General features: G+C 34.8%; 1 protein-coding gene across 1 annotated transcript; it reads right to left on the reverse strand.

Moving 5' to 3' along the window:
- Positions 1–1,107: 1,107 nt before the first annotated feature.
- On the reverse strand, positions 1,108–27,434 carry LOC117779748 (solute carrier organic anion transporter family member 5A1). Its single transcript, XM_034616046.1, has 9 exons — positions 27,338–27,434; positions 23,523–23,754; positions 8,110–8,454; positions 5,440–6,488; positions 4,089–4,931; positions 3,569–3,983; positions 3,306–3,457; positions 3,041–3,170; positions 1,108–2,985 (listed from the first exon to the last, which is right to left on the reverse strand). Exons 3-9 carry the CDS (start codon positions 8,337–8,339, stop codon positions 2,094–2,096), a joined length of 3,711 nt encoding a protein of 1,236 aa, XP_034471937.1. The 5' UTR covers positions 8,340–8,454; positions 23,523–23,754; positions 27,338–27,434; the 3' UTR covers positions 1,108–2,093.
- Between the last annotated feature and the right edge of the window lie 157 nt (positions 27,435–27,591).

Genomic DNA, 27,591 nt, shown 5'->3' on the forward strand with positions numbered 1-27,591 from the left:
AAGCTATAAACAAGCAATAGAGGGAGAGAGGGAGTGTTGTCATTTTGTTGTCAAATTCGAATGCAAGCCGTGAACGAGTGAGAGAGGCAGATAACGCAAAGCTCGTTTGTTGTTGTTGACAATGCTCTCCATGTGTGATTTTAAGTGTGTGGATGCGTGTGAATGTGCGATTTGCGCGATCGTTACATTTAAATGCTGAAATGAAATATGAATAGTTTTATTTATTTAATCGAACTCAATTAAATTAAAAAGCACAAATTAAAATTTGTCTAGTACATATATTATTTATTTTGCTTGTCAATAGTCTTATGTTTTCACTTCATATATAATATTATTACATTCATTTCATTTGTAGTTGTTTCAATATTTTCTCTAAATAAAAATATGCATTTCTTAAAATTCTACGCATGGTTTTTGTGTGTTGTGTAATTTACTCGCACCTAATTGTTTCGCAGCTAAACTGTGTGTTTAAAATCCATTGTGAATATATATATATATATATATATATATGTATATGTATATCATATCATTGTATAATTATATATCTATTGTGGGTGCACGGATTTCACTTTCTTTCTTATGTCTGTGTGACTTCATGGTGTAAACTTAGAACATATTTTATTTAGTTTTAGTCTAAATATATTTAATTGAATACAGGAATTGCACTAAGCGAATCATGAGAAATCACATGAAATGAATAAAGTATATGAAAGAATGTAGACTCTTTCATATGTACAGATGCAATTTTATGTATTTATCTACTAGTATCTACTAGTATCGGGAGACACACGCCCTATCTTAACTAACTAGGTTTGCAGTTACGTTTTCTAAAACGCATTTGCATTTTATTATATAATAGTGTATAATTAATTGATATATTTAAGGCTTTATCGCTTAAAGTACGATGTTCTGTATTAAAACGTTTAATTATGCATCACTAAATTGTTTGTTGTTGTTAAGGATTTTACGGAATTCGACTTCATGCTTTCTATGTGAGAGACTGTCATTTAGTAAGGCTCTGATATGGATTCCTTATCTAATACAATATATAGAACATGTTATTATTTATTGCATTTTCTAAACATTTTATTTATTTCCTTTCTTTTCTTTGTTTATTTACTCACACATTATTTCACAGCACAATTTCCATTGACAATTGTTTTTTTTTTTATAAATATTTAGTATTAATATTCATATCATGAATTTAGTTGAAATTTTCTGTTGGTAATCTTTAAAAGTGCACGCAGTCCAAATGTTAATACACAATAAATTTCTTTAATATTTCGAAACCTAGAGATTGCACAATGTAAAGTAAATGTAAGTAAAAGCCGTCAGCAGGGATAATTCGAAATCGAGAGACAGTTTCAGAGTCTTTTTCAAGCAGGTTAAGGTTCAGTACAACAAGCAGTTCTACGACATTTTCATGATCTGTTCTAAGAGACGGTTTATAAAAATTCAATATTTTTAACTTTTGTGTACTTTGACTTGAACTTGCGTTGTGTCAAGTACAGTCCAAATGGAACATACATATTCAATTTATATAAAATATGCCTATCACAACGAGCTAACAACTACAAAATGTTCTTCTTACTATTATAATTATTATTGTAGTTTTTGCTGTTGCTACTAATGCTTACACAATAAACTATTAAACTATTCATAACTATTGTAGCAATATTTGTTGCTCCAAAATATGAACGAACTCTAGTGAATCGGTTTTCAAAATAGATTTTGTATAAAAAAGATGAATCATCTTGTTGTTTACTTGTATCTCTATGAGGAAAGTACAATTGAACACTTGGTTGTAAGTACAAATAAAGCAGCTCAAGTCAAATTCATTCATTCATTAAGGAATTTGTAGACAGACATACACTTGGGCATAAACATTGGGATGCATATTCAGAGTGGACTTCAAATTGGGATTTGGATTTGTAATTAAAATTGAAGTTGTATTGAATTGGGATATTGCACTGCCTGGAATGTAAAGGCTTCATTTTCAGGTGCCACAAACCGTAATCAGCTTAAAGTTACTTGAGACATTGGAGAATTGATTATTGCTACACTAAGCACAGGAACATTTCCAACTAGCGCATCTACAAACGAATCGAGGATGATTCCTCGTCGTCATCGTTGTCGTTAATGAGCCCATTCCGATCATCATCGATCTGTATCTTGTGATGCGATGTATTTCGTGTATGTTGCTGATGTGGTTGCTGTGCTGCACGATTGTGTAAAGCACTTGTCCCCACATTGGTTGGCGCAATTGCAGTTGCAGTCATTTCAGTGGGCAATATGCTGTAGTTTAGATCCTTTGAGTTGGTGCGTCGATGCCGCAATATGCTGAGTCCAGTTGTGGGCTCTGATAATGTCTGTGCAGCTTGTGTATTTAGATCCTTGGAATTGTTGCGCGAGTGGCAACGTGAGCCTGTCGCTGCAGCTTCTGTCTCATTGGAATTCTTCAGCTTGTTGCTGGCATCACAGCTCACAACGTTCTTCAGCACATTGACATTCTTTTTGGGATTGCTGTGATGCGAATGATGTGGATGCCGCAAGAAATCAGCATCGAAGCGTATATTGTTGGGCATGTAAATCTGATCGTAGCTGTGATTCCGTGAATGCTTCTTCACAAAGTGTCCACAGCCCGTGGTGAGCTCATCATCGTCATCCTCCTCGGCGCAATCCTGTGGCCTCAACTGATTCTGTATAAAGCGTATGGGTAGCGTTGGATCATCACGCAGCGTCTTGTGCCGCACATCATGGGGGTTTAGATCCGTCGAGTGATTGCGTGTGTGCGATTGCAGCTTCTTTAGATTCCGGTATTTATCGCCTGCCGCATCCGCCGCATTGACAGGCACATTGTGATCCTTGGCAAAGCTTCTGATCATCTTCACATCACACGAGGCACTGCGAAAGTGCTTCTTCGACTTTGTCTGCGGCATGTGGCAAGTGTTTGCTGCTGGCAACACCTGTCCGCATTTGTCGTAGCTGCAAATGAATTAAAATTAGCTTCAGTTCACGAACGCATATTCAAAGTACTCACCAATACTCCAGTTGCATGGTGCGTGAATCATTTCGTGAGTGTCGCAATATTTCAGTTGGTATTATCAAATCTCCATTGCCGCCCACGAATCCAGTATTTGGCTCACTTCCAGATAGCTTCTCCTCAAACACTGCAAAGGTTTAAGGAAGTTTTTTTATATTGATATATTACGTATCTGTATAAACATAATTTATTATAAATTAAAAATTTGTTCTGTTATCAGTTGTCGACAAAACTTCCTAAATAATCGCATATTGAGACTCACATTTATCCAAGCTGATGATAGAGCCAATAATGGGATCAGTGGCATTCAGAGGTTTCGTTTTCTCGAGCTGCTTGCGCCTGCGCACGAGCCACCAATCCACGATGAAGATACACAAGGCAACCAACTTGACAACGGCACAGAGACCCACATATCTGCATTAGAAGAGGGCAAGTTAATATTTTAATAGTAAAATTAATAAATAATAATAAATAATCTGTAATCTGTATATATATAAACATATATAAATATAAAATTAAGCTCACTTGTAGCGGAACTTTTCAATGTCGTAGATGAGACAGCGACCGCCTTTCTCGCCACAAGATGACTTCCAGAGCAGGCAGGTAGAATCAATGAGATTGCCGAATACAATGGGTGCAGGAATATAACCAAATAATCGAAAGATGACAAACTGCATGCCCAGAGCAAACGAGCGCTCCTCCTCCGAAACGGAGCGAAGGACAATCATGAGCAGGGGCATCTGTGTGGAGGCCACAACGAATGTCATGAAGAAGAGCAGAATGAGGAATGGATAAATGGTGCGACAGGGTGTGGCACAAGGTCCAGCTGTGGCTACCGGCACCACGGTCACCTCGGCAAAGTCTTCGTTGGCGCTGAGAGCTTGAGCTTGACTGCCGCCGGCGCCGCGATAAATGCTGCTTGAAATGTTAGCGTGAACACCTGAAAAAAAGAGAAAAAAAGAGAAAGAGAGAGAGAGAGAGAGGGAAAGGGAGAGAGAAGTGAGTAAATCGTTTGAGAAATAACTTGAGTTATTCATTCACTTACATGCACAATTTGTATAGTTGGAGCTGGAGGAGAAGGCAGTGCAGCCGGCATGACAGGGACTGAAGTAGGTCAATCCATTGTTGCCACAAACGGGTTCCACTTCGCCGGTCAGACACTCGCATCCAAAGTTGCAAGCGGCTGTTAAATTCACCTGAAATGGTTGCTCCAAAGTCGAACCCTGCTTTGTGTAATACGGTATTGTTGTTCCGGCCATTTTGAGATTGTCACAGCCCAAAAAGAACAACATTGCATAGCAGGCCAAGCAGATGACATTTGTGATGAGTACAAATTGAACGGCACCTTTGGGTTTAAGCTGGAATCGCTTGAGGATGCAGCCGCCGATGAAGATGCCAATGCAGGCACCGGGTACGGCAATCGAACCCGTAAAGATGTTCGCCTGACTCTTGCCCAGACTGAACTGCGTCTCCAGATACTTGGGCAGGAAGACCACAAAGCCGGATACAATCATCAGTTCCATGCAGGCTCCCAGGCAGGTGACAATATACACAGGATTCTTCACCAGTCGCAGCATTGATTGCGGTATATCCTTGATATCCTTGCCATAACCCGTGTCCACCTTGGGCTGCGGTTGTACCTCCTCCTCTTTGCTGGTCACCGCCACAATCTCCTTCTTCACCTTTCCCAGTTCATCGGTCGCTGCTGCTGCTGCAGTCGAGTTATTTGGAAGTGCGAGTTGCACAACGCTACTCTTTCGTATCTTCTTCTTTTCGCGAGTGAGCACCTTGGGAAAGGAGAAGAAGGGCACGGCCACCACAAGCAGTACGACACCGCAGAGGAGGAAGCCACCCCACCACATGCCCACCCAACGACGATCACCGGGAGCTGAGAAAAAATAAAAGGAAGAGATTGGGTTAGGTATACAATTTTCTAGTAAATTGAACAACAAATATTATCATGATTGGAATCTGCGGCGATTAAACTTGGTATACTTGAAAAAAAAAGGATTTTGAGAATTTGTAAGGGAGATTTGGAAAATCAAAAGAAAGTTATATTGATCACAGATCATATACCATATTATATCATATACCATATGACAAAAATTATTATCAAGATTCGAATCTGCGGCGATTAAACTTGGTAAAGTATAGTTTGTTAAGGGAAATTTGGATTATCAAAAGAAAATAACATTGATCAAAGATCATACACCATATTCTATGTGGCAGTTATTTATTTCAAAAACAAAGGCAATTAAATATTTCTTTTTATGTTCTACAATTTTTGGAAGTTAAAAAAAAGTTATTGTAGAAGATATACTTCAACTTTATATGATGTTTCACTCTGACTTCATCAAGAATTATTATTATAGTTATTTGGTTATAACTTTACTCACTTATGGATATGATGGTAGATGACAGCGAGTCCATGTGAAAGGATAACAGATATGCGCCGAGAAGAAAGCCCACGACAGGTCCAAAGGCCGCCATGCTGTACATGCAGCCAATGTACATCGATGAGCTCTCGGTCCGCACATGATCATCCACATAGGTGGTGCCCAGGGTGAAGAGGGGACTGCCACCGCAGCCGAGAAGAAGCTGGGCGAGCACAAAGAGCAGAACGGGACCCGTTGTCGAGGCCTTACCCTCCAGGCAGTTGTCCTCACGCAGGGTATGCGGGGCAAGGGGCTGGTTGGAGAGACCGCTAGAAAGTCGACCCAGATCCATATCCTGGTCACGTACCAGAGCGCTACGACAAATATTATCGCTAGTCTTGTTCTTGATTGCAATGCCCGGATTGGGTTCACCCGTAAAGTGTGGCACCATGAAAACCAGGGATCCAATGCCCATAATTACCGCACCAATGCCAATCCAGACGGGAATGTGTCGTCGACTGCCCAAATAGCTGACAAAGATGACGGTTATGACGTTGCCAATCTCATAACTGGATGCAATCAGACCCGAATAACTTGAGGGTATCTCAAAACGTTTCTCAATTGTCGTTATCACGGAGTTAATGTAGCCGGAACTCAATGCCTGTTGCATCATCACCAGCAGCGACAGCAGCAAGACAAATATCTTAATCCTAGCAAATCTTTGGATGCCATATGGCCGGCAATTTAATATGCCACAGTCTCCCGAATTAAACTGCTCCTCATCCTCATCATTATCATGGTGATGATGATCATTGTCCCGCTGATGATCGGCATTGTTGCATTTACTCGCTGATGGTTGACGACTGTGACACTTGAGTACGGCATTCATATCTGATCCTCCTCCTCCTGTTGTTGTTCCTGCTCCCATTGTTGTTGACATCATCGTGGTTGCAACACCCGTGTGAGCTGTGTGTGCTCCTCCTCCATCCTGTGCCGCATCTATGCTGCTATCGTCTCCACTATTCGCTTCCGAATAGAGACCTGTCATCTGGTACATCGATTCCTGTCGCCTGCAATTGAACAGCAGACAACAAATCTTTCAGCTATCGATTAAACAAATACTAATCTTCCACTCAATTCTCATGACTTTCGTTGGACTATCTTTGTTACTTTTTTTTGACTGTGATTTTGTACATTAACTTTAACAAATAATAAAAACAGCAATTTTGTTGTTCATTTCTAAACTTGACAATAATTGAAAGGGTTAAGTTTCAGAACTGCGACATATTTTAGTAGCTGGCTAATAATATTATCGATAAATTAAAAGATTTATTTCTTGTACTTTTAATCTAATAACCGATCAATCGATAGAATTTTATTAAATTCAAAAAGAGAAAACCTATTTTATCGAAATACAGATAAAAAGTTGTCGATAAATGTGTTGATACAAATTTTAGTATCGGTAAAATCAGTAAATCTTAGAAACTGTAGGTTTTTTTATTGTGCTTACACTTTCACGCATTCGTTTTCTAGTGATATAATTGATAAATCGATCACACAATACGTTGGCGATATTTTTTTCTTGATCGATTGTGTAATTGATAACTGTGCTAACGAAGATCGTGAAATCGATAACACATTAGACATACATTTCATTTTAATATACAACTTGTTTTTACCGTTTTTTTTTCTTCGTTTTTTCTCTATATCTTAAATATGTTTTTTATATATTTTTATTGAATTCGAAGCTCAAACCGACTTGATTCATTCATTTCAGATTTATTTCAAAGAGATGAAAATTTTCCAAGAAAAGAGTACTGAAAATTAAATGAATGCTGAGCTCACACAACGTTGGGCTTAAGGATCTTAAGCTGCTTAAGGATAGCTGAGATTGCAGTTATAAATAGTTGAAATTCCTTTGCCAGCGACGCCGAGAACTTGTGCTCCATTCAAACTCAAATTCAAATTCAAGGACTCAATTTCAAATATCCCATTCAATGTCAAATGAAAAATAAAAATAAAATAGGAGCCAACACTTTCACTTGGCAGCTGGCAACTGAAACTGCAACTCATGCCATTTCGCGGAGTTTCTACTGCAGAGAACTGCATCGAAGGAATGTGCCTCACGTGCTACAAGGCACAAGGCCTGTGTTGTCCTTGACTTGAGGCCGTTTACAATACCGTTGAATGGGAGTATATCAATATTTGACCGACTCGATGTTAATCGACTTGCCATCGATTGTGTTTAGCCTTTTAAATTATTAAAGCCACGAGTCGCAATTTGTTAACAGCCCTTTTCTGTATTCCCGTCATCTTACACAGAAAAAAATCATTCTTCAAATCAAGTTAGAAATTTTTGATTTGAGCATGTATTTTCTAGAGTAGAAACTCAGAATATATTTGTTATATTAAGATAAATTATTTAAGAAAATCCAAGATAATTAACCGGAATTTTTTTTCCTGTGTAATCCCTAATTACACAAATAATCGAATACACTCGTGAATACTGATAAACAAATAATGCGGAGCTTTGTTTGCACTCGGAGCTCAGGTGTCAATTTATTGTATGTAAATGCTTGCGTTTTTGGAACTCGGAAATGGCACGTGATAGGCAAGTTGACTTGATGTCGTGCCATTGCACATTTTCCCCCAATCCCTGAGCACACTTTCCTCCCTCTAGATTTTGCTCACCTGTGACCTTTGCGATGTGTCGTGTCGACATCGCCTACAGCTGAGGTTGAGCCTGAGCCTGAGGCTGTTCCTAAGCCTGTGACAGGGACAACAGCTGTCATCGTGCATGTTCCCGTTCCCGTTGCCGGTCCCCCTCCCGTTACTGTGACCGCAGGATTGGATTCCTGTTCGTAGGATGGATTTGTATACTGCTCCGTATGCTGTGGACCGGATCTTGTTTTGGTTGACATTTTGTTGCATTTATGTTAAAGCTCTCGTATTCCGCATTTACGACCATTCAACCAGTTCTCTGAGTTTTCCCCTTTTTTTCTAGTTGCAACTTTGGCTAAGGCGTTGTGGCATATTCTGCAAGCAACAAAACATAAAAGAGAACTATTTGAATAAGAAAATGAAGAGATATAGATTATGTAATAAATGGACACAGCAATTTATATTACTTATTCATACTGGAATTTTAGCTGAAGAATATATTTCAGATGGTTTAGTTCGATTCACGATTTATAATCATAACATAGATAAAGATTATGGATGCTCATGATAAAGAAAAGGTATCTGGTAAGACAAAGATTTGCTCTTTAGTAATTTGAACTGCCTAAATAACTACTTATATTTTTTAAAGCTTAAGATAAATACAAATGTTATAACTTCAAACCAGTAAAGTCTCGTTACACACAGATTCAACTAGAATCGACCAGTTCCATCTACTTGGTTTACATTTAAGCTGATACCCTTTAATTATGCTGTGTAAGTTCAGTTTTCCCGAGTTAATGTGTAGGCAGTTGTCAGAGTAATGTCATGTCGGGGCAGACAATCCACTTCCTGGAGTGTTGAATGCTTGATGCTTGGTCCTATTGCGAGACTAATTGTGCCTTAAATCTTAGTGCCACGATGCTACAACTGGCAGCAGAATAATTAGGAAAGGCTTCAGGCAGACCACCACTTTACTAGATGTGCGGCTCAGCCTACTTGCCACATGCCACATGTCACACTCGAGGCTGTTGCTGACAATGGGGACTAAATATGGAGGTTAAGGGGGAGGGACAGCAGGATGAGAATGACGCCGTTTCCTATTAAAAATACACACGTTATATGCTTGTGAGTATGGCCCTGTCGAGCTGAGGACATGTGATGTGGATTGGTCCAAGGATGAGGACAGCTTGCAACTTGCCATAGATTGGCAACAAAAGGCGTCAGTTGCTGACTTCCCTTTCATTAATATGCGGCTCGGCAAAGAGCAGCAGCAACAACCACACCCACATAAGTAAATGTATTCTGAATCCAATATAAATCACAGTGTTTACATATCGATATATCTATATTAATTACTCAATATTTTATTTATATATTTATCTATACACAGTTCTTATATCAAATAAATTAATATTTATGAATATCACAATAACTAGTCATAAATTTATTACAAAGAAAATTCACATTTAAAAATCAAAATTAAGAAACAATAGTTTTTTTATAATCTCTCATCATATTTTGTTTTGTTATTTTAATATTAATTTTGTTCACCTATACCCTTTACCTTTTTTATATATCATTGTTTTCAGTTTCACAAAAAAAAAATAAAATAGTTTTTAAACTATTCAAAAAATATAAACATTGTTAAAACTCAATGTTTATATTCAATTCTGCATCAAATTGTAAGAAATATCTTTGTCTATATTAACACATGTGTACATATTTCTATGTACATATCTGCACCTTCATTTAAAAATCTATCACTTAATACATCTCTATTTTTATCTCTGTGTATCTATGTACATATCTACAGCTCAGTCTTTCAATATACTGTAATATCCTTTGCTCATGGCGTTCCATTATCGATTGACAACGACAAAGCAAATATCAAAATCATGAAATGGCCAACGTTGCACCTGCTGTTCCGAGACCTATTCCCGCTCCGTTCCCTCTTCTCCTTTGCTTTGATGGCTCATATAAATTGCATTGTGGGTGGTTGACTAATTGCAGATTTGTCTTGGCCTAAGCTCTAGTTATTCCCGACCGGTGCTTAACTGCAATGTACGGCTTCCAATCTGACCCATATTCTAGGCAAATGCCCCGTCTACTGTTGTTCCTCCTGGATGCAACTCCAACGTTGAGCCCACTGAACCAGTTAGCCAATTATGTGCCTTAGACTCTTAAAACATACTTCAGCTTTTTTTTTTTGGTATAGCTACTCCTCACATACATAAGCATACATATGTAGTATCTGTATCTATATGTATTATAATTTCTACTTGGCTCGTGTTGACCCACAAATGTTTCAGCTTATTGCTTTCATGTTATCCAATTTTTGGTGTCACAGCAAAAAACGTTCGGCTTATGTCGCATCTGCGCATCCAATGACAAAATTTTGTAATTCCTCTTCTTCTTCTTTTCTCCACTTCTGTCGTGCATTTTTTTGGCAAGTATCCAATGCAATAGTTCCCTAGGTTGTGCCCCAAATGGGATTATCACGAATTTAATTAAATGCATCTAACAAATAAAAATAAAGAACTGATGGATTCAAAGGCTGTCGATACTCGTTTATACCCGTTACTCAAAAAATTAGTAAAAGGGTATATTATGTTCGTTGGAATTTATGTAACAGGGAGAAGGAAGCATCTCCGACCCCATAAGGTAAATATATTCTTGATCAGCATGAACTGCAGAGTCGATATAGCCATGTCCGTCTGTCTGTCCGTCCGTCTGTCTGTCTGTCCGTCCGTATGAACAATCGGATCTCAGTGACTATAAGAGGTAGAGTAACCAAAATTGGCACACATATTTCTATAGGCCCCACGCAGATCAATTTTCTTTCAAATTTAAGCCACGCCCCTCACCGCCCCCGCAAATCGCGAAAAACCACTACACGTTACCGTTATCTAGTAATATTATCTATTATCCCACTGAACCGCATCAAGATCGGACAAGTAGAACGGCAGCTATGGCGATTTAATGTTTTTAAAGTAATACAAGTAATTTCTTTAAAATACTTTTATATATATTGAAATAAGTAACGGGTATCCTATATTCGGGATCGCGACTATAGCCTTTCCCACTTGATTTTGGTAAACTTTTAATGTTAAATTTAACTGTACTCGTGATAAAAGCATTTTATAATGAACGTCAAAATTAAAAGTTATTAAAAATACAAAAAAAATGAACATGGAGGACGTTTGCATAGTTGAATAAAGTGACCAAGCTACTTAAAAATCACCGAATATTATGTTTAAAAGACTTGGAAAGAGTGGTCATCGAATATATGTTCTTAAAAGATAACAAAAGTGAACATGGAGGGCGCTTGAGCTGTCAAATATAGTGACAATGTAGATGTAAAATTTATATAAATACCACCTAACTAGTGATGGTGACTTAAAAGGAACGTACATGCCATGAATATGTGACCATGGAGGACGTGCCTTTAGTACCTATCTATATAGTCTATTCTACGCTTAATACACATAATCAAATAGGAAATGTACAACGATGTAAGGCTCGATAGATGTATCAAAACAGAACACGCAAATGTAATTTAGACAAAGTGCATTTCCATTCATTTATCTAAAGTCAATTAAAAAGATAATAATTTGAACAAGTTCAACTGCAAATGCTACTCAATTGTTAATGTAACATTATTTCAATAAATTACAGAGCGAAAAAATACATTTAAGCTTCTTAATCAAAAGGGAACATCTGCTAATTATCAAGGAACTGACATTCCTGACATTATTCGAAGGGAAAGTACATAAATCGAGTTCATTTTTTGGGCAATTAAAGATAATTAAGTTCATCTCCAGCAACAATAACTTGGAACTCGGACACATTTTGCCAACTGCCGATCAGTTGTAAGAGACGTCTTTTTTATTGTGTTCGTTATAATACGTAAATTACAGCAAATATTACGTAATACGGGTGAATATTGTTGTTTGTAATAAAAGCGGAAATTTTACTATTTACAAACCTGGATTGTCATGCCATGTTTGTAATACTTTTTTGTAAGATCTTATCCAAGTGATTTTATCAAATAAATATAAATATATTTCTATATGTGATGTGCAAGTATTATTAAAACGGTTTACTGGATGTGGATAAGACTTGCAAACTGTCAACATAATTCATTCCCCCGCGGAAACTTGTTGTTCAGCATCTTTAATGACTCGGTCAATTAAACCACTCATTTGTCGAGGTCAGACTATGATATATAAATTTCGTAATACAATTTCATATCGTACTTTTTATAGCAATTTGATAGCTAAAAATAAAAGAAATTAATTATCGTGGGAATTATGTAAATTTTTTCCTAAGTTTCAGAAAAGACTGACTTTGAATTGGAATTAATAAATAATTATCAGGATATTGATATATTTCACACTCAAAAAAAGTAAAAAATATGTTGAAAACTGTTGTATAAATGTTTAATTCTTAAAAAAAAAACATGTTAATGTTTTTGTATTATCCGATTTTTTGGATATTGAAGAAGATGAAGAATTTCTCGAATTTAATGACAAGGTAACTTTTTAATATATGTTCAATCAATCTAGAACTAGTTGTCTTAGCTTTGTAAATTAAAAGTTGATTACTAATTAATTGTTCTACCGGATATGGAAAATCTACCACAACTGGTGGAAAACTTGTAAATTACACGTATGATATTGTCACATAAATTAAATATAGTTATTTGTTAATATGTTTGTGTTGTTAATTAAGTGCAAGTCATTGTCTTGACACATTCGATTCCATCAACGATGTTTGCATAACTTTCCAACCTACATACAGTCCAAAATAGTTGATTGTCTGACGCGTTGTCAACTAACGTGGCCTTCAAAGCTGGCCAAACGAGTACCATTACCAATGACCACAAATACAAAGGCGGACAGCGACTTATACCGGTTGCAGAAACACTCCCACATGAGACAGAAGAGAGGAGAGCAGAAGAGAAGAGAAGACTGAGACTAAGACAGAGTTGGACACAGTTCATTTTGCAATTAAATACTTATTTGTTTGTCAATACGCAGATATTGGTGCTTAACGGTGCTTAAGACCAGCTTTGTCTAACTGATTTTTTTTTTTGCTAATCATCGAGTTCAACGCTTGGCAAAATTAAAGCAGATGATGCAGAAACATCTGAAGAATCACAAGAAGAACAAAGGCAAAAAGTTCGGTAACCAGCTCAGGAAAAAAAAAGAGTGAGCTCGACAGTAAGATACTCTTTAGCCGACAAATATAAGACTAATAAATGTACAAAGTTAAAAAAAAAACAGAAAATATATACTTTAACTTATGTCTTAAGTAACGGGTGTATATACAAACTACGATTGAAGACTAAATCATCAAGAAAATAGTTTTTTGAATAACTTTCGATCGATATGAAAATTATATAATAAATCAAAGGTCATCAAAGTCATCATTTTTAGCTTTTCTTGTTATCAATTTTATGGACACCAAATTTTGGTAGCTCTATCTCTTATAGTCATTGAGATGTAAGAGTTAATGCGAGTTTTTAATGTATATAGCCATAGATTGCCACCGAGTTAATATACTCGCGTTCACTTTGAGTACCGGGTATAAAAAAGCCGCAAGTTGCGTCCATTCAACTTGCCAAGTGACTCAGCTGCCACCTTTGCGTGCACCCCAAAGAAAGAAGATGCCGCAAGATGAAGAGAAGCCAGTCTTGAGTAACAATTACAACAAAGACGCAAAGCCAACGATCTTTCGCTTTGGGCGTCATGTGACTTTTTGCACAATTAAAAACAATAATAATAACAAAAGTAACAACAGCAACAACAACAATGGCAAATTTGTGATTCAGTGCATCAAAAAACGCACTGAACTGACTAAGAGGATTAGCTACCGTCTCAACAGACTTGTAATTCGATACACTCCATCTAACTCCTCGACTCGTCTAGTTGTCGTTTTGCTCGGCGAGTCATTTGGGTGGGTTTGATGATTCCAACACGTCAACAATATAAAAGACCCTCTCAGTCAGCACCACAATCAACCCACTCGCTAAAAAGCTTCAACGGATTTTGTTGAATTCCAAAATCCCCCAAAGTAATTGCACGAGTGTCTGAATTGCAACAAATGGGGGCACAACGAGGGACTTAGGAAACTTAAGACGTCAGTTCGTCTAACCGAAAGTCGCTTTCAATGTGCGAAAGTATACAAAACGAAACCCTAGATTGACCAATCTCAAATTGCTACCGACTTTTGTTTCATTTTAGTAGTTCGATTTTTGTCAAATCACAGCGAAAATATTTTACATGCAACGAAGTCTAATCGAAAACTTAATTTAATAGGATTTTGAACTTCGAAACTTAAAAAAACTCCTTTTTTTCTATTTATGTACTTTTGAAATTAAAACATTTTTAAACTATTTATAAATCAGTTCAAAATGAACGTCATCTTAAGAATTAAATGAATTTTAAAAAAGTTCTAAAAATTTCGACAAAAATTCGCATTATTTATGCAATGCATATGTTTGGATTTAATTTCCATTATTTGATTATTAAAATATAGGTCATAAAGTCAAGCGACTTTATAATCATTTTAAAATTCTTATCGTCCAGTCGCACAAATGTTTTTATACATTGTGGATTCGACATTTGGACTGAGAAAAATGCAGTGCGCCTATTACGGGTATTTCCTTGAGGGTCATTTAAATATTTTGACTGAGAGATTATTTAGTTTCGCATAAGCACCTTATTATTAAGAAAAAGCTTATCAGCTATTGAATTTTTTAAATTCTTATGAAAAATCTAGACGAAATATTTATTTGAACTCAGGAAAATACAGTGCGATAATTACTAGTATTCCAAATATTTCTAACGTCATGACGTCATATGACGCGTCATATGACGTTATCTGAAATTAATCAATTCAAATGAAGTTTTCGATTTAAACAGTTCATACTTAAGGTATGTAATCAATAGATATTTTAAGTAAGCTTTACCTCAAATTAATTTTGTATTTCTCTTTTTTGTGTGCTAAAGTTCAGCTAATTGAGACAATTTTCAAATATTTAAATGCCATTGTTGATATTTGCTCATAAAGTTCGGGACGTAAATTGTAAATTGCCCCAACATAAATGTGTACAAAGTAAACGTTAATTGTGTGTGAGTGTGAGTATGAGTATATGAGTACTTTGTAGATTGCTACAACACATGAAGCATAACCAACTTTCCGGTCCCCAAAGACGAAGCTTACGTTGATCTCCAGACGAAACAACATGCTTGCCTTCCCTCGAGAGATTATCAAATCATCAATGTCAAAAACAAAAACGTTCGAGGCTATGCAGCATTACATGATTTGACATACATGTTTCAACGTATGTGGTTAGGTAGTCATTTCTATACACATATAAATATATATACGTAGGTCTGGTATATAATTCTAATTGTTTAGTTTTCGAAAGGCCCGCAGTGTTATCAGCGTGTTGTTTATACAATATATTTTCGTAATTGCCTCGCTTCCAGATACTACTCGTATGACGATGGGGAAGAATACGGTTTTCTATTTGCGCAAATGTGTCTTCAAAATAACAAGTATCAACAGTAGTTGAAGAAAAACAAGAAAAAAAGTTTTTTATCGGAACACCGCTATTTAAATACCTTAGCAGAGCGCTGAAGATTTTTTAAAAAGTTGATTAAACAGGTACATAAGTAGATATCCATAGACAAAAAGTTATATTAAAAACACAGGAAGTTTTTTTTTTATTTTATTTTTCGCATAATGTGCCTAATAACACATTCAACATAACAATAATTATAAAAATGGATTTCTTATTCGTAAAAAAAGGAAGAATATTAATTATAATAATTAATCAGCCTTCTTAAAAAAAGGAATGTGTGAATAAAACAATTGCTCAATTGACTTTGATATTTTTAATCTTTATTTATGTCCCAGGGCTTTCCTTATTCAGATTAAGTAAATATTTTTAATAAAAAAAAATTGGAAACTACAAAAAAACAATTTTACCCTCTGCAAGAGTATACAAACACGATTCTAGACGACAGACAAAGAAACAGTTTTGAACGACTTTTACCCGTAGAACAGCTGTCAGTCTCCATGTGCATAATTATCTAGAGTCAAGTTCCGACTCTCGGGAGCTCTTATCAATTGACAAATGAAACACTTTTCATTTACACTGCCTGCAATTATCATTTATCATTCGTTCTTATTATCAGCTCAAATGTATCTCACAAAATGTTCAAATGTATCTTATATGGACACTCAGTTATTCTGTTGTGAATTCTGAGAAATACAATAGGAAGAACAACTATTGTATCGATAAATTGAATTTATGAGATGCTCTATAGAAGAAATTTAAAAGGGAAGTTTTAATTATAAACAAAATATACTGCGGGAAAGAGCTAAAGAATAATTATAATGAAAGAAAAAGCAATTTTAATAAGCTATAAATGATATTAAAGACTTGAATTACCTATACTCCATGCAGCATGACATATACAGGGTATAATTCGCTACTAAAGAGACGACTTTAAAAAACTTTGTGAAAGTCCATAGCCTGTCTCTTTAAATGCTTCTCTAGTAACACAAAAAGCCACAAGATACAAAAACACGAATCATCAAAGCGAATAAGAAAAACAAGTTTTGCAAATTAGCTTCCTGTATTCGAAACGCACACGATTATATATGGACATATGGTTGTAGATGCATAAATAAAAGTGAATACAGTCAGGAACAATGAATGCATTGCGAATCCAAATTTAGTTTTGTCGCTACAATCATTTTATATACACATTAAAATTCTTAAAGTGTGAGAACAATAAATGAATGGAAAGAAACGAAACAATTAAACAGCAATGAAAAAAAGTGAATAGAAAATAACAAGTGAATAAAAGTAAAACCAAAGCCTAAACAGACAGACAGACAGACACACAGACAGAAAGTATGACACATGCTCCCAACTTGCCGCTGGACACTTGACGAGTTTGTTTCGAGACTCAAACAAGTTTCTTTTTTTGGTACTTTTAAAATGGCTTTGAAAACTTTTGACTGGTGTTTGTTTTTGTTTAATTTTTTACTTTAATGACCTTTACCATTCCAGCCAAAAGTCAAAACTTTAAGAATAGTATTTGATTGTTAATGTTGACAAAACATTGTAGAACTTTGCAAAGAAAACTGTAGAGATCGTTGCTTAATCTTTTATTGTATTATATTAGCTTTTCATCAGTCTTGCATCAGGCATATGCTTTAGGTTCAATGTACGCCCAACAGACAAAGACAGAGAGAGAAGAACTAGACAGAAAGAGCGACAGCGATTGATTTGATTGCGTGATCCGCATCAACATCGACATTGAGAAATGCTGATAGTCAGAGATTGAGTTTGAGACTGTGGAATAACCCAGAAAGGACGTGACTTCAACATCTTCGCACTGATAAACCAACTTTAAATGCGTTTTACAAATTAAAAAAATTACACACACTTTGCATGGCAATAAGTTTGCCATAAAATTACGTCAACTTGGCAAAGTTTTACACAAGTTAAAGAACTTGATAACATTAAAATTCACTGCTGATCTTAATCAACACTTTAGCAGTTTTAACTCTCATGATTTAGATACTCGTAATGCTTAAGGTCAAAAAATCAACAGCTTTGTTCTCACAGATTACAAGTTATGTTAGTTATGTGTTAATAGTGCTTTTAATTTAATTCATATGATACTGTAAACTTTGGTATTAGCGAACGTCAAAGTTCAGTGTAATTATCATTTAATTATATTTCGAGTGCAGTAATTTACCCGTTTGAAAATTGAAAGTTGGCAGCACCGCATCGACAAGATGGCAGTGCTTGCAATGTCCGTCTGTCTGTCTGTCCGACCGTCTGTATGAACACCTAGATCTCAGAGACTATAAGAGCTAGAGACACCAAACTTGGTAGGTAAGTTCCCATATAGCAGATCAAGCTTGTTTCTTTTTGCGATCGGACCACTATATCATACAGCTGTCATAAAACCGATCGGGCGAAGATCAAGTCTTAGTATGAAAAACTTTTTATCATAACTTAACTTATAGAATATGCATTTAGCTTAGTCTTATACATGCTTACCGAAGTTGGTTCAAATCGGACCACTATATCATATAGCTCTCATAGGACCAATCGGGCGAAAATCATGTCTTAGTATAGAAAATTAATACAGTATGCATTTAACTTGGTTTAATATATCCTGACGGAAGTTAGTTCAAATCGGAATACTATATCACATAGCCGTCATATGACCGATCGGGCGAACATCAAGACTTAGTATGAAAAACTTTTTTGTTTTATGAGATATCATAAACAAACTGATAAATAATGCATTAAAGCTAGTCTTATACATCCTTACAGAAGTTGGTTCAAATCGGACCACTATATCATATAGCTGTCATAGGACCGATCGAAGTTTTAGTTTGAAAAACTTTTTGGTTATATGATATATCTCAACCAAACTAATACCAGGCGGAGCCCCCTAGTTTTAATATGAAAATGCCTACAAAAAAGGTAATAATGTGGAGATTTTAGAAGCCTTGTTAGAAGTAATTCCCTACACTCTTTTAAGATTGTGTAACATCATGTTTAGAAACCTAACATATAAAAGAACTTTAACAGTGTCAGTTTAGCATCTTTCTACTAAGATATTAATCTTTTAAAGCATACTTTTGAGCTGTTTCTGACCGAGATAAGCTCATTACACCCACTAGACATGCTAAGTTGCAGTTTTTATAAAAGGGTAAACAGCAAAGCTGTAACGTCAAATTTCAAATAAATGAATTTTTGGGCAAAACAAAGTCGTAACCGAATGCGCACATTTCCTATCACAAAATAGACATAAATATTCGTATGCCTATCGATATCAAGGTCTTACAGCACCACTTGCAGTTTGACGTCACAGCTGTGTCTCTTTATTTACTTTCTTAACTTTATTTTTATAACAACAGCCATAAAACCAAGAAGCAGTTGTGAATTATTATGCTTTGTTTTTATCGTTTACTGGGTATCAAATGATCTGCAAGTTTTGAATTTTGGTTTAATCTAAAGCCGGACAATTCTGGGGGTTTTATAATAGTCAGGCGGGAAAATTATTAAAATGTGCCTTATTTATTTTAAAATGTAAACAAGATTTCTTTAGCTTCTGTTTAAAAAATTTGCCTTCTTTTTTTGCTCTCTTTCTATATATTGTAATATACATAATTAGATTAGCACTAACATTTTAAAGAGCAACAAAAACGACACAACGATGACAGTGTCAAAATGTGTGTATATCTTGACACGTGTTCTCTGCAGATATATTTGTTTGTGTGTGGGCAGTGTGTGTATGTCTGTGTGTGTGGACACCAATACGAAAATAACTTTTAGCTTACACACACTCACACACTCGATTGCACAGCAACAGACAACAAAAGCGTTGTAGGAGGCTGACAGCACGACACGGATCGCACTGAGATTATAAATAAATTTGCCATAAAGACAAATACAAATACAAAAACAACAACTTAAAATGCGACTAACAAAAGCCAGAGAGACACTACACTTGCCCTGAACTCATAATTTTAATAATTACACACGACAGTTGATTAATTGAAAGAAGTCTACGTGGGCTCAGATCAGGATTCAATAACCATGAATCGTTTCATTAATGGATTCTCGGAAGACATTGAACTGCTTAATGAATATGAATAAAAGAAAAAGGTATAAAGAAAGTTATTTTGTCATCTTATTAAATTGTGTACTATATTAAAAATATTGTCAGTCAACAGTACGATAACAGACCCCAGCTCCCTTCTCGTCGTTGATGCCGCTCAATCATGCAGTTAACAGGATAAACACATGACAGCTGATGTTGTCACTGCTGTTATACAAACTGCTTCTATTTACGTGTCTATAAATTGTATTTACCAAAGAAAAATAAACAGGGAGTGAACTGATTATCAAGACAAAGAAGCTAAATATATTTTAAGCAAGTTCTATCTAGATTCTAGACTCCTCGACTGCCACTAAAAGCTTTGCGGTAAGTAATGGTTTGTTTGTGCAACTTGAGATATTAACGCACAGTTTTGTTTATACCTAAACGCTAAAAATAATCTCAAGTTGTAAGGGATTAGCTGAAGCAAGATCAGAGAACTGGAATCTAAGATAGAAATGCATCCGCACAGTTTGCAGTCCAATATCTTGGTAAAGCATAACAAACAAACTTTTATAATAACAGAAAAAATTCCATTATTATCTAGCATATTGACTTGATTATCTGAATTTTAATTATTTATCTGAGTAATTGTAAAGTTTGCATTATGAATTAACAGTCTTTCGGGGGAGAATTTATTAGATTCATATGTTTTTATTAGATTAAAAGTCTAAAATAAGTCTGGAGAATCATAATAATAATTTTCTTTTAAAACTAATAATAATTTGCAATGTTATTAATGAAACTCTCATCCCCAAATATGAGACAGATTAATAGCAATTAATAGCAAGCTTAAATACTAGCGTTAAATTTCTCAATCAGTTATTAACAAATTTATGACAAAACAATAAAATGTGCAATTTAGGCATTTTATTGTTGTTATTGTCTGGCATTTATTAACATCGCATTTCCTGCATGAGAAAAGTGCACAGCAAATTTTAAAAAATCGTTTTAATTGTGTTTCCCCATGCAAAAAATGGCGCTGATGATTTCTCAAATAACTTATAGATAAACGACACGAGTTGCATTTAAATGTTGTTGCCGGACAAGCACAACAATAAACAGTACACATCAAAATGACCTAAAAAAGCTGTAAAACTCAAACATGCGACAAAGTAACAAATAACACAATCACAAATTTCGCTTCGTGTTGTGCCCATTGAAAATTAAATAAATAGGTGAATAACTGCGCCCTAAATCTGTACACAAATGATAGTTGACACACAGATACACATACACACACACACACATAGATATAGATACATAGGAACACAGAGCTACGCACAAAAGTTAAACTGTTGTTGTAATTTTGGTGAACTTACACGAATTTTTTATTATTGTTTGTACTCTTTTTTATTATTGTTGTTATTCGTCGTGTCACCCAAGAGGCATGTGTTTAAATATACCCTGCAACTATCAGCTGATCTAATATATTAAGAGAAAGTGAAGTAAATGTTATAATTTATATTATAAAATAATAATATAAATGTTAATTTAATAATTTTCTAATATTTAAAGAGTGATTTACTGAAAAAAAAACGCTTCGAATCTTTAATCTCTTTAAATATTTGAATACAAAGTCAACTACAGGGTATGCCAGAGTTGAACCCTTAGTTACCAGCATTCTACTTGTTTTCTTTTCGGGATGTTGTTTAAAAATCACGCATTGTTTTTAATTGTATTTAGTCAGCGTCACCTGCTTTCTCCGCTCGCTGAGAATGAGAAAAGAAAACAAAACCCGGTTATGAAAACGAATTTGTTTAACCCTAAACTCAAATAAATTCGCACAGCTTGTGTTAACATATACCCTGAGATTTTTTTTGTATTTTCACTAATGATACGATTTAATCGTGGGTATTTCTAGTGCTGGCCACTTATAAACTCATCTAATTACCTCCCAGACATTTGATTAGCCCGAAACTCATATAAAATTCAAGCAGTTTTTAAACTGAAAATTTAAGTACGTTAGCTTAACTTATTTTTATGTTGTTTTTAATGCCCATTATAAGCCAAACACATCGAATAGGCTAAACAAATTAAAAAGTATTCCAAGTGCTTCTTGTTTTTTGAATATCACTTCGCATAAGATTCCTCAGTTGTGTTTATGCTTTCAATACTAAAAATTCTTGGATTTAACAATCTATTATAATGGAAGAAAGCTATGAAAATTACAAACTGATAATGCAGAGGAGTTTTGGATTTGTATAAACTGATCAGATATTTCTTAGATCTCCATAGATATCATGCATACCTATAATAACAGCTTTGATTCCTACTTTGGCTATGCAATTTCTCACTGAATTAAAAGCTATAACTGAACTTACATCATCTATTTATTTTTTCCTGAGAAAATGTTAAATTTCCATCAAATTATACACCACATTTCCTCTACACCCAATGCACAAGTTTCCCAATTTTATAAATAAAATTGCGCGCGCTTTTACCTGTAATTAAACAATAGAAAAACTCATTCGATGATTGCAACAAAATTATACTTGTTATATAACTTAATTGTAGTGACCGTAATAGGCCTACAAAGCATTTGAAAGAAATGAAACCGGGGAAAACTTGATGATTATGAGTATTACTAACGATATCATTGATACGAGATGAAATAAACATTGATTGAATGTTCTGTGGAGTTTTGGCTTTTGCCAGTTGAATGGCCATAACGGAAATTTTGTGGGCTGACAAACAATTTTCGGTAGCTTGAAGTTTTTACATTAGGCCTGTTATAATCGATTTTCCACACATTTTCCATGCCATGATTGTTGGTAACAACAAAAAAATTGAAAGGAAAAAGAAACAACGGGCCAAACATTCTGCTAGTTTGTAAAGTTATTCGTTCAGTGAATGAGTGAGTGAATGAATGTGTGTATGAGTATTTCGTGTTCCGACGAATCATTTGGCCTGACATGTTGGGTTAAAGCTTTGGCTTTCAACAATCGTTGCTCTTGTGACTTTGAGCTCTGAGTTTGATTGATATTTGGTTTCACACTCTTTTATTACAAAAATTTTCGACATGGCCACGCTTCAGTTTTGGGCTTATTTCGATTAACCGTTTTCCAAATCGAAAACAAATCACGTAATATACCAAACAACGTGAAATCAATCCATTGAAATGCTAATGACACATTTTTCTATATGTCTGTATATTAAAAGATTACGCAGCTTGCGAAATTTCTTGTTGACACTTTTTAAATGTATACAAAATAGATTTCATGGACATATAGCAGAAATGACGACAAATATTAATTAAGTTACACACACACATATTAATAAGAAAGTGGATTAAGTTGAAATTAGTCACAGTTAAAATGTATGTTGGGAGCTTAATTTTATTTAAAAAACTCCAGCTTTATAAAAAGTAAAATTTGCAAACTTGCAGATTACTTTATTCAAGTTTTTCAATTAATTTATTATGTTGTTAAGTCGAAATCAACTACATATTCCCGCTAAATTCAATAAAACGATCGTTTTCTATGAGTTTTACATTTTTTGAATAAATGAGAAAAATATTTAGATAACTTTACTGTCTCTAGTTTAGTTTAGTTTACCCTTTTGTATGTACATTTACAATTTAAGAATAATAAAATAATACATTAATAATAATGATAATCGTTTTTTACTGAGTTCCTCATATCTTGGAGCAATTTTATAAATTTTAAGGATTTTGAAGACTGCAATCTATGCCATGAAACTTACACCCTATATGTGTAATTGTATTGTAACACTCACCTTTCATATCATATTTGTGTAGTAAATTATGTATATATAGTTATATCCTTGGACGATCGTTGACAGCTGCACAGTATTCAGAACTAATTATTGAACACGTATTTATTCATTCATTGCATTGCATTTTTTTAGGGAATTTCTTTTCCAATGTTTGTAAACAAATTGTTGTTGGTTATAATGCTATTTTTTATCTATACATGTATTTGGCATTCATCAAAATTTTGGTTTTTTGCTGTTAATTTTTTTTGCTGAAAAGATATTTGGATGCTTATTAATTGCAATTCTCTAGAAGATATTTGCAAAATATTTGTGTAGATCACGCCAAATGTGGTATACCACATAATGAAAGAGTAACTTTGTTGGTGTGTGTGTGTCTAGGCGAGAGAGAGACGCGGTTCAATAAGCAACTCGAGCGAACAAGCGAATGAGCAAATGTGCCCAAGAAACGAACTGACGAACGAAAACGAGCGAAGCCGAACCGGTTTTCAGTTTTCTTAATTGTACCAATGAGATACACAAACACCGTTAGATCCGCGACTTGAAACTTGTGAGTTGATTATGTTGATTTTTGCATTTTCGGTTACGTGCAAAGATTCGGCAACTGCTCCGTCAGCTAATTGTAAGCACCAACACGTGGGGAACTGGAACAGAGAGCAAGTGGGAGCCAGGGAACAACTTAGTGAGCTTGCATCAAGGGGGAGGGGAGGCATCTCGAGGCAGCCAAGCGCAAGAAATGGCAACAGCTGCATGAATATTGGCCCACAATTGAATATAAACACAACTACGTACACACATCAGTGTTTATATGTGTGTGTGTGTGTGTGTAAGAAGTTACCAAATAAAATCATGGCTATTGTTACATTTATTTATTTATAAATAAGGTGCAACTGTTTTTTACGACTAAAATGTTGTTAGACAGAGGAATACCTAAAAAAAATTACTAATTTGTAGAAAACTTTTTAACTTGCTTGGAAAGTATGCGGAAATAATAAAGCTTTAGCTGCATTTGAAATCGATACCCCGTATAATACCATAAAATAAATTTTCTCTATTACGACAAACCTATAAAAGAAACCTTAAAATTTTTACTTTTATGTAGAATATTGCTTACAAATTTATATTTTATATTCACATACAAATTTATTATTTTCTTATATTAATTACATGTTCTTGGAAAACAAAAACAAAACGAGACTCATTGGGTTTAACTTTTAAATACAAAATAAAATTAAAAATGTTCATTTTTTTCAGACTGTTTGTCTATTTGTTTTCTCATATTGCTAATTTTATTAAATTATTTAATATCTTTCTCTTTATATTTTGGACATGTGTAGATCTAACTAATGGTCAAGTGATGACTAAGTAGTTTACTGTTTAGAGAACAGGTAGTAGCATATGTGCCTGTATGTACATATATATATATATATGTGTGTGTGAATATCTGCAGCCGTATGTATGTAAGTATCTTAATGTGAAACCAGTTTGATTTTTTTGTCGTTCAAACCGATTGCAGTTTGTTCAACGACTTCGACAAACAAGAAAACCGCTAACTTTTGCCATGACCAAACTCGTTATGAAACGAAAGTGGACAAGGTGCTAGACATAAGTAGATTCAAATGTTCCATGAGTCAATACTTGAAGTATTATGTTAAAACAAAGAGCAACAACTCAACGAAATTAGAAAAGTAACAAATCCAAATATTCAACTATCGATCAAATTGTCATTAGAATTTAAGTCAACATAATAGGTCTGGAATTAGAAAGGGAAAAATCATATATTGTCTTAGACAAAGATTTAAGCTGGACTTTCAACAGTCAAAGTCCAAAAATTTCTACGCCTTGTGCTATAAAATTTATGATAATAAGGTGAAAATAAAATTTTGGATGAGTTAAAACAAATGTTGAATAGTGAAGCCGGTTGTATTGTATATAAGATTAACAACAATCTTAAAATGTAATTCCAAAGGAACCAAATAGTCATATATTCATTATTAGCTGGTATCTTCTTTTCTGACTAGGAAAACAGGAGCTTTGACAATATTAATAATCTTCTTTTTTTTGCATTTTATATAAATAATAAATATTGCAGAGTCTCTGACATAGTTGAATAAATACATTTAAATTCTTTGATTTTGTTCATTGCTATAATTAGCATGATTTATTTGGGCTTTCGGAATAAATTAACAAAATTTTATTAAAATTGGTTTATTTATTAAAACTTCATAATCCGTATTTATTAGAAATACTCACAATAGCACATATGTAAATGTATAAACTAAAGGTGGCTCCACTTATGATATGTGAATTCTGTTTATTATGGGGCATTTTTAGCACATACTTGAAAATATTCACGCATTGCAGGCATACATCTGTGTATGTACTTATATGTAAGTATATCGATAAAAGGGAACTTAAGTAAATATATATATACCTATGCATGTATTTTTTGTAGCATGAAATTGCCATGGCCAAAGCACTTAGCGTATACTTACTTATAAATTTGATCGTCGGTCGAGCAAAGAACGATTATGCAAATATAAATCAATTGACAGGCAGTAATAAATCAAATGGGAATGCTCGACTCGTAGCTACCCTGTTATAAAACAATAGTAGACCAAATGATTCATATTCCAAGTTTTGCGTCAGGCCATGCCCCAAAAGAAGATACAGGACATGCTACAATACTAAAGGGCACTTAAAGGGTTAAATAAATTCAGTCAGGCAATTCTAAAGTAAACTTATTGATAAGGTAACTCTAATTTGTTGTTCTTATAGACTGCAGCTTCAATATACTCCTATTATGTAGTGCTAGGGTATTGAAAAGGCAACTCATGAAAAGGCGACAACAAAGAAAAACCTTTTGCGATGTGGGAGAGCAGAAAAAGAACTAAAATGAATCTGTAACAAGTGAGCTCACACACATGCATACAAGCATGCTCAGATACATATGTATATGTATATATGAGGAAACCCACACACGCGCAAACACACACACACACACACAGGGACATGCAAATAAACATATGTAATGTACAGCTGTAAGGCAAAACAAGTCTTGTTGTTGTTGTGGAGCTGCTGGGGCCGCAGGACGGGAGCTGGGAGACCCCTTGGCTAGCCAGACAAGACAGAAGACAAGAAGAAGACGCAACACTCTATATGTGTATGGACGCACACACTGAAAGTTGAAAGAGACGTCAGGTGTTTGTGGTGGTAAATAAGTAGATTAAATGCTTGAAATCACCTTGCATTGATATTTTTCATTTTCATATTTATTTTTTTTCTTTTTGCTGATGTCGCTTCTTATTATGCAAAGCCTTTTGTTTTTGTTATTGTTTTTGCAGCTCTCTTTTAAGGTTGTTTTCTCAATGTGTACACGTGTATAACAAAACACACACAATCACACAGATTTATACAAAGCATTCAGTTTATATTAATGTATTTTGTTTGTTTTGCAGTTGCATCACTTTGTGGATTTGTTTTAAATCCAATTCGCTGCAGTTTGCCTCTTTCGCTTTCAGTTGCAGTTCCTTCTTAGCTCATATATATCAATTATAATTGTTTAAGCTACTATTATATGTATATTATAAATATTGATGTTGTTGCTGTTATTATGTTGTTGGGTGATTGACCCTTTAATTGCACATGATTTACGTTTGCTTTTATCACACCGTCACACTCTGACACACAAATATGCACGCACGCACACACACGCATACGAACGGGACGCAGTGAATAAAATCAATTCAATTTTGTTGTTTACTCTTACAACTAATTTTACAAAATTACAATCTCTTCACAGTCCAGCTCTTCTTCACCTTCTTCTGTTGTGACTCTAACGTTTTTTGGCGCTCCGCGAATTTAATGTTTAAACAAAGTAAACAGCCGTCAGTTGGCAAAATTCTGTTCCGCGCACTAGACCCGCTCCGCACGAAATCCAACAACAAATTAAAAAAACAATCATACCAGTGCTGCCACTCAATTTTAATTTATTATTTATTTTAATTGAGGCTGCCACCCAACAGAATTTCCCGATCTGGCAACAGGCACACTGTTAACAATCGGTGCCAAC

This window comes from Drosophila innubila (genome assembly GCF_004354385.1).
Source record: "Drosophila innubila isolate TH190305 chromosome 2L unlocalized genomic scaffold, UK_Dinn_1.0 4_B_2L, whole genome shotgun sequence".
NCBI classification, from domain to species: domain Eukaryota; kingdom Metazoa; phylum Arthropoda; class Insecta; order Diptera; family Drosophilidae; genus Drosophila; species Drosophila innubila.